The sequence below is a fragment of the Rousettus aegyptiacus genome, unplaced genomic scaffold (assembly GCF_014176215.1).
Source record: "Rousettus aegyptiacus isolate mRouAeg1 unplaced genomic scaffold, mRouAeg1.p scaffold_m13_p_16, whole genome shotgun sequence".
NCBI lineage: Eukaryota > Metazoa > Chordata > Mammalia > Chiroptera > Pteropodidae > Rousettus > Rousettus aegyptiacus.
This window is the reverse complement of record NW_023416291.1, coordinates 51,613,698-51,627,225: the sequence shown is the minus strand read 5'-3', so window position 1 is coordinate 51,627,225 and position 13,528 is coordinate 51,613,698. Positions and strand designations below refer to the sequence as shown.

The 13,528-nt window shown below is 55.9% G+C and overlaps 1 protein-coding gene across 1 annotated transcript in view; it reads right to left on the bottom strand.

The window, feature by feature from the left end:
* Positions 1-7,182: 7,182 nt before the first annotated feature.
* Positions 7,183-13,528, bottom strand: part of RFX2 (regulatory factor X2) — a 77,323-nt gene continuing 70,977 nt past the window's right edge. The window contains exons 16-18 of the mRNA XM_036233367.1: positions 10,461-10,614; positions 9,304-9,346; positions 7,183-8,792 (exon numbers count right to left, since the gene is read on the bottom strand). Of these exons, the coding sequence (XP_036089260.1) occupies positions 8,680-8,792; positions 9,304-9,346; positions 10,461-10,614 (310 nt within the window). The 3' untranslated portion in view covers positions 7,183-8,679. The remainder of the gene's footprint in view (positions 8,793-9,303; positions 9,347-10,460; positions 10,615-13,528) is intronic.

Sequence of the window (13,528 nt, the reverse complement as noted above, 5' to 3'; positions counted from 1 at the left end):
ACCCCAATGGTCTGAAGGGAACAGCGCCTGGCATGGAGCTGGGCCTTGAGTTTCATCTGTAAAATGGGCAGAGAAGCCCACAGGCCGAGGAGAGAATGTGGACAGACACCTGGACTCCTTCTCAGCTCACCTGCTTTGAACACCCAGAAGGCTCTGCCCGTCTCCAAAATCCAGCACAGGTCCACCCTTTCTCACCAGTTGGGCAGTCACCATCCCATGGCAGACCGGATGGCCTTCTTTCTGCTTTCCTTCCTTTCATTCTTCCAGAGCTCCAGGCTCTGTTCTGCACACAGCAGCATGCAGAGGACTCTTTTAAAAGTATAAATTAGATCGCGGGTACACCTTTTCCTAACACTTCCAAGGAGCTTTCTGCTGAACTGGAACCAATTCTAAACCTCTCATTTGGGCTTCTCCAGCCCCCAGTGCTTTGCTCCATGCTTCCATTTGCTCATGGCGGTTCAGCTACATGGTCTTTCATCCTTGGAGCACGGTTTCCAGACTCTCTCCAGCCTCAGGGCTTCTGCATTTGTTGATTCTTCTGCTTGGGAATTTGTGTCCTGTGTCTCGTCTAGGTCTGAGTCCTTGGTCCATGTCTCCTCCTCCAGAGATCTAAACGAGGAGGTCCTATTGCTTGTGGGCCACATCTAGCTGGTGAGCCAAGAATGGTTTCACATTTTTAATTGTTGAGAAAAAGGAGATTAATATCTCATGACATGTTAAAGTTATATGAAATTTAAATTGCAACACCTATAAATCGAGTTTTGTTAGAGCAGCTACGCTTAACGCATTTACATATTGTCTGTGGCAGCAGCAGAGCTCAGTCCTTTTAACAGTCACTGTCTGGCCAACAGCACTTAAAATATTTACTGTTGGGGTCTTTATGGAAGTTTGCCAACCTCTGATCCAGGACACATGTATCCTCGGTGTTGTCCCATACAGAGCCATGTGACCAAGGGGGTGTGGTAAATGTTTGACACCTGCTTCTCTGGGGCAGGATGTGTGTGCAGATGTGTATGTGTATATATGTATACATATGTGTATGGTTTGTTGTAAATTATTATTACTGATATTTTCCTATCACTTTCTTAAGTCTAGAAGACAATAAAATGATCAATTGAACCATGTCTTGTAGTGTCCATTTTCTTGGTAGAAATAATTCATGGCTGATTTTAAGCTAGTAATGTGAATGTCATTCAGGGCAGAGTTGGGAAGAGATACATAGTGTGGCAACCTGACCCTGCCTGACCATTTCCTGCTCTAACGAGTTAGTTCCTGATTGCCCCCCACCTCCAGCCCTAGGACTCCTAGACTTAACCAGATCTCTCTGTATGCGCACGAGTGCACGGCTGTCGCAGTAGGGGGTCGTCACCCAACTGCTAGGATCTTGGCACTGTCCCGTGGCCCTTTTCTCCAAACAGCTTGACTCCGTGGCCCAGGGCTGGCCACCCTGCTCGCGAGCACTTGCAGCCATGGCCCTCCTCGTGTCAGAGGCCGACAAACTGACTGTGGGGCAAGAACCGACAGTTCGAGTACCACATTCAGTAATAACATTACGGGAGTACAAGGGGCAACATTGGCTAGATGGCCAGACACCAAGGAATGCTGTGCGAGGATCCACGCCTCTGCCTAGAGGTAGTACGAACCTTGAGCCCAGACACCTTGCTACCCATGGCCAGCCACACCACGATTGCGAAGTCATAGATGGAGCGTTTTCCAGCTGACCTGACTTGATGGACCAGCTCCTCAAAGACCCTGATGTAGAATACTACACTGACGGTAGCGGCTCTGTGAGGGGAGGAGGACGCCTTGCAGGATATGCTGTGGTGACCCTACATTCCACCACTGAGGCAAAACCTGCCTAGGGGAACCTCAGCACAGAAGGCAGAGCTCATCGCCTCGACCCGCGCCCTTCAGCCGGCAGCAGGAGTGGGTGCTCACGTATACCCTGACTGAGCCAAAACCCAGACCCCCCGATCCTGGGGAAGAACCTCTTTGGAGGCCGATGCTCCACTTGCGGTGGCTTTAAGACCTTAGTTGCGGTATACTCCTCCTCTTTGGGACCTGCCTCCTCCCCCTGTGCCTGTTGCCTCTTCTTATCCAGTCAACCACCTCCCTCTTAGAGGCCTGGGTCTGAGCATCAAAGGGGAATGTGGCAGCCTGACCCTGCCTGGCCATTTCCTGCTCGAATGAGTTTGTTCCTGATTGTCCCCTGCCCCCCAGCCCCCAGGACTCTCCGGCTTGGCAACCAATCAATGTTCTGACGTTCTCCTTCCTCATGTGAAGTATCTAGCCGTGTAGACATGCGGAAGTACAAGACCGTGTAAAACTGGCCACCATGTTACAATCGGGCCTCAGCCTCTGGATGAGCATCCGCTGAGCTGGTGCCGCATCAATAAATGCCCTTCCTGCCTATAACCCCGGTGTCCCATCACTCTGCTCGGGAACCCCGCAACGGTAGCACAGTAGGTGTTTTCCTAGAACTTGCTGCTTCTTGGTGGTCCCTAAACCAGCACCATCCGCGTCACCTGGAAGCTTGTTAGAAATACAGAATCCTGAGTTAGAGTCTGTATTTTAATGAGCGACCCAGGGTCTTCTTATGCACCCTAGATCTTGAGGTGTATTGTTCAGGAACTCTTAAATGAACTTGAATTTATTGATGGAGTGGTTTATTTAATAATATTAAAAATTTCCCCTAACTTTACTTAATAGACACCTGGGTTCCACTACTCTAGATTTTGCCACCAGGCTAGAGGCGTAGGCCACAGGCCTTGAGTTAGAAATTCTCCGGGAACAGCTAGAATGTCAGTGCCGGAGAGGCCCCCGGGGGTCCTCAAGTCCATCTCAGGGCCGGCAGTGTGTGGACTTAGGTTTCCTCATGTCTAGCTTGTTGGTTTCATTGTAGTCCTTATATTTCATTACGTGTTACTCATCTCCGGTAGATCTTGGCCTTTACTGTATCTCAACCCTCTGACCTTTGATGGACTTTTCTTTCTCTGCCTTTTTATTGGTTGAAATTTACATTAAATAGATACTATGTATCACCGTTTAAAATGGAACACACACATACACAAGAAAACCACAAAGCCACGAATAGGAGATCATTGTAAACAAAACAAGGTTTTAAAATTCCGGGTAGATACTGTTACCTGCCAAGGTGCTGAGCCCCCGCCTGCCTTTTCTTTGATGTAAAGAGAGATTAGCAAAGTATTAGAGAGGAATTAAAGATGTGTTATCACTCATCCCAACTTTCTCCTGGATGAGAAGAGGAGGCGGAAAAGAGAACTGAAAATGGCTGAAGTGTAACCCATGTGATTTGGTGTCATTTAATGCCATGTCTACATGTCCCCTAAAGTCATTTCATACACCACGTTTATCCCACACTTTGGGAAACTCCCAGGAACATGTCATCGCCTGCTAAATATAACACACTGTGGTTTTTCAAGGCACATGAGAGATGCTAACCTGTCCGCCGACTGGCCAGCTGAATTTCCACCAGTTTCACAATTTTCGAGAGGGCTGGTGGCTGCCATCATGGTGCCCCTTAGGCATACCTTTGCTTTCTTTATCAGGTCTCCTCTAACACATTAACGTTGTCAATATCTATTTTTAAAAAATTTGTTATCCCCTACTGTGCTGATTTTAAAATATGGCCCAAATTCTTTAACCCTCCTCCCATCGAGAGGTGAGTTCTCTGGCCTCCCCTGGGATGGGGTTGAGCTCACAACTGGCTCATCGACAGAGTCCAGCAGAAATGACACTAACAAGGCGAGGTCATACCAGGGACGGAGGATGTCGCCCACCTGCTTTGCTGGACACTTGCTCTTAAAGCCTTCGGCTACCATGCAGGCAGTCCCACCGCCATGCTGTAAGGAAGCTGAAACGCAGACCACAAATCCAGCCACGAGAGAAACCCGTCGCATGGGGGGCTGCTGTTATGGCCCACTAAGTTGGATACATGTAAACACAGATCCAGCAGACCTACTACAAATCAGGCCCTGCTTTACACGGGGCCCAGGAAATGAGACGGCCTTCCGGGGCTTTGCATTCTTCTGTGGGGAGACTGACAATAGGTAAGCAAAATAATTTGAGATAGTGACTAGTGCTACAAAGAAAATAAAACAGCATTTTGTGACAGTGACGGAAAGGGGATACTTTAGATTGGTCAGGGTGACATTTTAGTATACGATCTGCAGGAGAAACATTCTAGCCAGAACAGTGAGTGCAAAGGTCCTGGGGCAGGAACCAGGTTGGCGAGCTGGATGAGCAGCGGGGAGCTCGGTGTGGCCAGGGCAGATTGAGGAGGTGAGGACAGGGAGGAGAGGGCAGGGCCTCGTAGGCCATGGTGAGGAGTTTGGGATTTTTCCTAGTACAAGGATTGGAAGTGAGAGATGGGCGGATCCAAATGGCTTACTGCTGATCGGCCCCTCTGCTGCCTGCTTCCTCCATGGCTCACCAGGAGACAAGTCCGAGGTTTGCCTGAGCCTGGGCTCAGCTCTGAGAACTGCGTACTGCCTTCACAGTTGAGATGGAAAATGGGCTCCAGAAAAAGGGGCCTTCCCAGCTGTAATTCAGTTCTCATCTTCCCGTCGTGGGCAGGAAGCTAGCCCCACACTGAGGTTGAAGACCCAGAGGTCAATCAGACACAGTTCCCTCCGTCAAGGAGCTCAGTCCGGTTGGGCCTGGGGAAGTCATGCTGGTTGCCTCTGCTCAGCACCCTTCCCTGCCCTCCCTCACTCCACGGGGTCAAGTTCCTGAATGCCCACTGTGGCCAGCGAGGACACAGAGGGAGCTCCCTGACCCCAGCTGGGTGCATCAGCTTCCCTCTCATTTTCTGCAGCAGTTAAATATGGCATGGAACTGGGAAGAAATACTTACCTTACTCTATTTATAGTTTAAAAATATTTTAACTTTTAATTTAAAATAAATTCAGATGTACTAACAAGTTGCAAAAATAGTACCAGGACATTCCATATAGCTTTGACCCGGCTTTCCCCAGTATTAACATCTTACAGAAGCAGTGTAATCATCAAAACCAGGAAATTCACACCGATGCGATACCATCCACTAACGTCCAAACCTTATTCAAATTCCGTCCACTCGTTGCGAGTGCTTTCTCCCCGTACCAGGACTCAGTCCAGGACCTACTGGCACGTTTAGATGTCTTTTCTCCTTAGTCTCTTTCAGCTGGGATCCATTCCTTGGTCTTATTTTTTCTTGACTACAACTGGTAAGGAATACTGCCGGTTAATTTCAGATTTGTTTGATGTTTCCTCCTGATTAAATTCAGATGATGCGTTTTGGGCAGAAGTAACGCAGGGCTGCTGTGTTCTCAGTGCACCTGATCCCGAGGCTCGCGATGTTGAATGGTGGTGTCTTTGCTGATAATAACAGATCACTTGGTTTTTAGATGGTGTCTGCCAGATTACTTTTCCTTTTGTAATTATTATCTAGCAGGGAGATAAACAAACAAACAAACAAGGAATATTTGGGGAAGAGGAAGCGAGGCAGAGGGAGGGAAGAAGAAACCAGCTCTTTCACTGATTCCTGTGGTCTTTCTAGGCATCGTTGCAATTTAGTAAACAAAACCACCTCTATTCTCGGCAAAATCCGAGCCCTCGGTTTAGGCGAGCCGAAAGGAAGAGGCGCTGTCACACAGTGTCCACTGGGGGGCGGCAGAGGATCGGGATGAATTCAAAACGGCTCTAGGAAAATAGTTCATCGCTTGGGAGTAACTAAGCTTGCGGAGACTCGGAGGCCCCGCGTCCGCCGAGGTCTGGCGTCCCGTGGGAACCAGGGCAGTCAGCGCTGGCTGCACCAGCCGAGGTGCAGCGCGACCCCGCGGCGCCTGTCCGGCCGCGGAGGCCCTTGCTCCCAGCAGTGCGGACGCGGCGCCTCTAACGCAAGGGGCTCTGGGTGCGGGGCTTCGGCGGATCTGAGCATCCCTCCCGAGCCCGCCTGCAACACTCATGGGTTCTGAGGGTGTCTCGGTTTGGAGGCTAGGTGCAAACCCCCAAAACCACCTCTGGCAAAAGTAAGCAAAAGGGGAATTTGCTGGGAAGCAGGAGGAAAGGGAAGAAACTGGACGGCTTCCGCGGGTTGTGGGAGCGAACTGGCCAGCAGCGCGGGCGGGGCGCCCCCCGGGGGACGCCCACATTTGCATAGTTTCAGTCTTACAGTCCCCTCACGATTCGGAACCCGAGGACAGGGTGCGGCGGTCCCACGTGGCAGGGCGTGGCACGCGTGAGCGAACCTGCGCTTCTCCGGCCTTCCCGCCCCCGTTGGGGTCACGCATCCTTTGGATGTGGCTGGAGCGAGTGCCGCGCGGTGCCCAGCCACTCTGTGCCACCTGACACCGGCCAGTGGTGGCGTCGGTGGGCCGGTGTACATATGAGAGGCGGGGCTGAAATCGGGAACCGCAGAGGGTCAGAGTGACCTGAGTTCCACGAGCCCGGCAGGGAGCCAGCAGAGTCGGGGGTCCCAGGGTTGTTCCTCAGGACCGGCCACCGAATTTGGGGGCCCAGTGCAAAATGAGTAAGAATTTCAAAAATTAGTAAGAATTTCAAAATGGTAACAGCAGAGCGTTAAGCCAAGTATAGGCCCTGGAGTTCTCCTCAGCCCAGGGAAGTGACACCCCGGGGCCCCAGGGCCTCTTCCTGGGACAGAGAGGTTTGTGCCGGGGGCACGCGGGGCACTGGCCTGGCAGTGAGCAGCAGCTTTTAGGAGCGGCTGACTGGGAACCCTTGTCATTCTTCACAGCGCTCTTCAAAGTCCTATGGAGGGGGTGGTCACAACAACGTGGAGTCCCAGGCCCCACCCCAATCCCACGAGGCAGGCTCTCGCAGGCGGGGCGCAGGGGTTTGGTGGGTTGTATCAGCAGCTAGAGCATGGCTTAATTCTGTCATATCTGAATGAGCCTAGTCTGTTTACAAAGGGCCTCGACCATCTGGGCTGAGAATTGTTTCTGGCCATCTGTATCCTGGGGTTGGCCTTGCCAAACAAGCCTGAAGAACCTGCTCCTTCTCAAAGGCTTCCCAGAGAGCCAGGAGGATAGGGCGGGGGGCCCCACCGGGAGGGAGGGCCGCACCCTCCAGGGCCACCTTGACAGGGGTGTGCGTGGCTGGAGTGTGGACTGTGGCCCCCAAACAGGCACGCTCAATGCGTTTATTGCAACAAAAAACGAGATCAGGCTCAGAAGGCTCGTGCATTTACTGTCATTTGTAGTCTTCCTTGTGGAATCCTGCAAAGGACCAGACAGAGCGTAAGGCAGACCGGGCCCGCACGCAGGCGGAAGCCGTCGCGGTCCCCGGACCGGACCGTGAACTCCCATGCCTCCCAGCAGGAGATGTGTGAAGGCATTCTTTCGGTCTGATTTCACCTAAGTCTTGAACTCTAGACCAGACAAACACTGTGACCACCACAGACTTTTGGTTTCTAGAATCAGAGTGTCTTTCTTGTCCTCCCCCACCCCTCCCTCCACATCTGGCGAGGGCCGGGGCGCGCACCGCCCTCCTCTTGATGGGAAGGAAGGTTTTTAAAGGCCGGGTGAGTTTACGTAAGTGCCTTCTGCGTGAATGAGAAAAAATATTGGGAACCAAATATACTGTGATATACACATTCATACGAAACGTTCTAATAACAATTGGAGCACAAAACTATCGGTATAAACACATTTCCAAAAAGAGAAACTATTGCATTTCATAAGATGGCACTCCCCAGGCCAGAGGTTCGTCTTCCTTCTTTGCAGTCACTTTTGGGACAGAGTCTCGCACGGAGCTGACCAAGGGCGACGTGTTACGATGGACACAGATCTGCAGTTTCCAGTTCAGGGCTGTGCCAGTCCTTGGGATCTGTTTGTCCCCAGAGAAGAGTCTCAACTTTGAGCAGTCAAGATGGGACCTGCCAATCCAAGGGCTCCAGGATTGCCAGTTCCAAGGCAGGCTTTCTGGAAGATTCCATGGAGTGGGCTGCAAGCACGGCTGTTCGTGCAGAGACCTAGTGGGATGGCCGCCCCCGAAGGCGCCGCTGACATGCTGACCGCCCTGCCCCCTCGGAACAGAAGGTTCCAGACCTAGCATTGTGGCTTCATGTTGGCTGTGACCTTGGACAGAACCGCAGTCTTTCCCGTTGCTGATAACATTTCTGGCGTTGACTCTAAAGACACAAGCAGGCCTGTTTCCATGGCTGACTTTTTGCCATGTGGGGCGGTGGGCTGTCCCCCGTCCAGGTACACCGGGGTGGGGGCGCCATGGACACGGCCAGCTTGGGACGCCCAGCAGCCGCCGGACACAGCTTCTTCCCCAGATCTGCCGGTGTTAAACATCACGGTGCAAACCGGACCGGGCTGAGTGGCGGAGAAGCCCAACACTGCGCCGGCCCACTCGGCACGGCGCTGGCAACTCTGGGTAGGATGCGTGGACTCCGACGGAAGGTCACAGTCCAGCAGGCGGGGGGACGAGGACGGTCGGGAGGAAGACACTCGGGCGGCGCAGGGGAGCCCTCGGGCACGCAGAAGCAGGCGTGGCCTGTGGCCCCGGTGGACAGCTGTTCTTCTGGAGGAATGGCATGTCCCCTTGGGGCGCGCCAACCTGGCCCCCCGTGAGCTGGAGTCAAGGTCACTTCGGTGAGAGGCACGGTCGTGTGGGGCGGAGGAGGCCGGCGGGCCTGGGGCGGGCCGCCGCGCTAGACGCCCTGCAGGGAGGGGTTCGGGTCGCTGCGCTCACGCTTCACCAGGGGCTCACCCAGGCCGCTGGCCTCCCCGTCGGCCTCGCCGGCCCGGTCTTCACCGATGTCATCTGTGGGGTCAGCGTTGGGGACGAGAGGCGGGTGGGGCCGCGGGAGGGAGGGAAGAGAAGTGCCCCTCAGAGAGGTGCCCAGGCGTGTGCAGGCCCCGGCCTGGTCCTTCCTGGCCTTTCTACCCATGATCTCCCCTGACCAGTGCCCGTGTGCCTGGGTCACGGGCCTGGCAGCTCCTGCCTTGGAGCTTCGTCCCCCCCCACCCCTGTGTGGCAGGGCACGGGCGGGGGGTGGAGACTCTCTGCCCCGCCTGCCAGCTCCCCCTCCAGATCCCCTCCCCACCCCTTCCTGGCTGTGGGGGCCTGGTGTGGGGGTGCCCTGAGGGGCCATCACAAGCAGGAGGGGGAAGGACGGCTCCTCTGAGCTCCGGCTGGGGCCAGTCCTGCAGCGGCACCCCTGGGACACCCGCTGCGGCCCAGGCAGTGCCCCTTCTCTCCGCCCGCCCCGAGAGCTGCCCAGGTCCCACCAGGCCAAGGGAGAGGCGCGTGGGTAAGCCGCCGCCACACGCACCTTTGTCCAGCAGCGTCAGTGACAGGGAGGCAAGATCGTTGAACTGAAAGAAAGAAGCCCAGGGTCAGGGCTTCCGCAGAGCGGGTCCCAGTGACCATCAGCGATGTCCTCTGCCCGCAGTTAAACGGGCTTTCGCCTTGAAATGGGGGGTTCCGCCATGAGCAGCGGCTCCCCTGCTGGGCGTCCCCTCTGAGACTTTCCTGGCCGAATCTGGGAGCTGCTGGAGGGTCGAGGGGTTGCTGACTGCTCACACCAGCAAGGGGACAGGGACTGTGGCCTCTGATTAGTGACAGTGAAGGAAGAGCTAGCGTTTATCAAGGGCTTATTATGTACCACAAGCCATATGGGCATCAGCTCATTTCTTTTTCAAAACAGCCCCACGTGAGCCAGCAGTGCTGCTCCTGGGCAGACGCGCAGAGGCACCGCAGACAGACACCCCAGGCGACAGCCGCGCAGCCACGCCCAGCACAGCCACGGGCGGAAGCGGCCCGGATGCTCGGCAGCGGGCGGCGGCGGAGCAAGGCGCTGGCTGCCCACGCAGCAGGGCGCACTCGGCCACCGACGCCGGCCACAGCACCCACGGGCCCTGAGCGCACGCCGCCCAGCGAGAGACGCCAGACACGGGGGCCACGCGCGTGTGACCCCTTGCGCGGGACACGTCCCGGACGGCGTCTGCGGAGACAGACAGCGGGGGAGCGGGTGTCCGGGGCTGGGGAAGGGGGCAGGGGGGTGACTGCTGGGGACCAGGTTTCTCTTTAGGGGTGGTGGAATGTTCCAGAATTAGAAGTGGCAGTTGCACAATACTGCGAATGTACTAAATGCCACCCAATTGTTCACCTGAAAAGGGTTAAAATGGCAAATTCTGTAATATGTACTTAACCACAATTAACTGCCCCCCCCCTCGCCAAACCACCCCCTTGGGGGGGCATTTCAGAGACAGGAAGCCCTTCCCGGGGTCACAGCGAGTAGGTGGCGGAGGGGCAAGGACGCGCACCGGCCTGCGGGCTCCAGCAGGGAGCTATTTGGCGCCCACGGGCTCCCCGCAAACAGTCCGGGCGTGCACGGCCCGCTATGCTCGGCGGGCCTCGCTTCCGCCGGCGCCCTGCACACCGCCCTGCGGACCCCCGTCAGGGCCCCGCCCGGGGCCGGGGCCTCACCTCTCCCATCACGGCGATGGGCGTCTCTCCGGTTGCCTCGGCGACGCGGTGCTCCACCAGGTAGAACATGTACTCGTCGTACAGCAGGCGGATGAGGTGGAAGGAGCCGAAGCTGGCTGCGCTGCGCAGGGTCAGGTCGCGGATCACCATGGAGCTGGGGGACGGGCAGACAGGCTGGGCCCCCTCCGGAGGGCACGGGCTCCCCGCGGGCAGGGGAGCCAGGCTCTTCTTTGGCTCTGAGGCTGTGCGGGGACCCCTTAGGCCCACGAGGGGCCTGCCAGCTGTCAAGACCACCCCCGTGTCCCAGTGACTGAAGTGGGGACAGGCAGAGGGGGGTGGGCAGCAGCAGTGGCTCTCAGAAGAGGCTGCTGCAAACAAACACCAGCCCTGGAGACCACCTGTGGTAAGGGGTCACCCCGGCTGTTACTGACCGCCCCCCCCCCACACAGGCTGCCCTCCCAGCCTTCCGGTGCCCCCACTGCCACCCCTCCACAGTCAGCGTAGGCACCTAAAAACAAGGCAGAATTTCAGGGTGCTTTAACCTCTTTCATAAAAGTGGGAAGTGTCAAACTACAGCTCAAAGCAGCCCAAACCCAGTCTGCCACCTGTTTTTGTACAACCTGCAAGGCATAGATAGTTTGGGGAAAAAATTAAAAGAAGACTTATGTTTGGTGACCCATTGAAAAGTACCTGCAATTCACCTTTCAGTGTCTATAAATAAAGTTTTATTGGCACCCAGCCATGCCTGTTCATTTATATGTTGTGTGCCATGTACCAAGAAAACTATTACTCGAAAATACCTAATTTTTTTTTTTTTAAAGGAAAAAGCGCCCCTGAGCTAAGGGGAGTATATCACATGGCACCTGACCAGAAACGCTGCCTACAAACACATCTACTGTGTAGCCCAAATGCCCAAGTGCCCCATCTCAGAGCTCACCCACTCTCGGGCACCTTACTGCAGCAAGGAAAGAAGACACAGAGGCGTGATGTGACTACAGACGATTTCAGTAACTACGGGGGTCGGTCATCACACCAGGCAGCTGCGATGCCTTGAGCCTAGTGAGTGAACCGAACCTAAGCTGGAGTGAACGAACGCGCAGAGTGAAACTTAAAACGAGCCACAAACGGCCGGTTGCCAGTTAAGACAGTCGCTGGAGCTGGAGCGAATCGAACCGCGTCCCTGCTTTGTGCAGCCAATTAAATCACGCCTCTGCGCGGCTCCCTCTTCTCTAGAAACACCCCTCCCTCGCGCCGTCCCTGGAGGCCGTCCATCACACTGGGTTTGGCACTGCCCAATGCGAACTGATGTTTGCTCAAATAAACGTTTGGAAATTTTAATGTGCCTCGGTTTAGCTTTTAGTAGGCTGAAAATGCCTAAAACTTGCGTAGTAACAGTGGGCGGGGCTGCAGGTGCGTCAGCAAAGACAGCCGAGGACACCCGTTTGATTCTTTCTGCGTCTTCCTGGGCCAGTGTGTGGACACACTCTGAAGCCGGTTCTGTTCAGCCATGGAAAAAGCTGGCTTCAGCTGGCTGTGGCTTTGAGGTGGATTAGGAACGGTAACCAAGGAGGGAGCCTGGGTGGTGACTGTCTATGTCCAAATTGTCCTTTTCAAAAGCGAAGGTCACTTGGAGAATGTTCGTGAACCCCAAGGCCATGCGTTAAGTGGACAGAGCGAAAGGGCCCACGGTTTTCTCTCTAGAAGCTTCTTCGGTTCCGTATGGCCGCTCCCCTAAAGGCAGAGTGGCGAACGTGGCCTGCGGGCCCTGGGAAGGAGGCCGTCGCCCCTGCCCGCCTCCCACCCCGGGAAGCTCTGTTTGCCCAGCTCCCTTCTCCCGGACGCTGTCTGCCAGCCGCAGGGTCACACACGCTGGACACTGCTGACGTCCAGGCGATCTAAACGCTGTTTCCTGGGGCCCTGTTCAGGTCCCACGGCCTCTCTGTGGCCCACCCAGCTCAGTCCCGGCCCCCTTTCACCGAAGCCCCCCATACCCTGACCCCGTGGATCGGGCGCTGGACTCCGCACCCGCCGCCCCGGGCTCGGTCTCTCTTCTGCTCCGCCTCCGCGGTCTCGGAATGTTCCGGGTTCTCCATGTGGCTTGCAGCTTCCCCAGGAGGAGCACCGCAGGCCTGCTCCCGGAGCAGCTTGGCCAGAGCTTGGCGGTCCCATGCCAAGGCCCTGCCCGCTCGTTCAGTTTTCTGGTGGATTCCACAGAAATAAGTGCCTTAACTCTAATGAAACAAAGTCAGACGGCGTTTGGGGCCTTGCGGAGAAGAGCAGCGCACCCCGCAGAGGCGACGCCCCCCTTCGACTCCCAGCCGGTTCTCATCCTCGTTCTCACGTTTCTGCGCCGTGACACATCCTGCTGCTCTCCGTTCCGCAGGTCCTGACTCTCCCTGCGGCTTCCCACCTGGGGGCGGCTCGGGCCTCCAGACGCTGTCTCTGTGCCCGCGGACGACGCAGAGGTGCACCCCCGTCCTCGTCCGCCACCTCGACATTGCTTCGTCACTTTGGGGCTAAACCGGCGTTCCGTTTTGCGGCGATGGGGTGTCACATTCGCGGCTGAGCCACGTGGAGCGCTGGGCTCACACCTCCCTCCTGGTGCATTCGCTCAACCAGCAGTAAGATGCTGGGGTGCAGCATGGACAAAAGCAACGTCCCGGCCCTCGGGGACCGTGCTTGGCCACTGAGGAGACAGACAGCAGATGGGCAGAGAGCGAGGCGACAGGGGCTGTGAGATAAAGCAGGGCGTGGGGGACAGAGGACGGAGAGGGCCGTGCCGTGACTTAGGGAGCTCTGGGGGCCAGAGGGCCCGCTGGGGAAGGCTGTCGCAGGCAGGGGGAGGGCAGTGCAAAGGCCCCGAGGTGGCGAGGCCAGGGTAGAGCGCGAGGACAGAGTCTGGCAGCTGGCCGAGGGACCAGCAAACTTTTTTTTTTTTTAATAAGACCCAGACGTTAAATATTTTCAGCTTCGTGGCCGCACGGTCACACTTCCCAACTCCACCAAGGGTCCTGAGCGAATGAGCATGGCCGAGTGGCAGTAAAACGTCATTCGCACGAGCAGGAGGG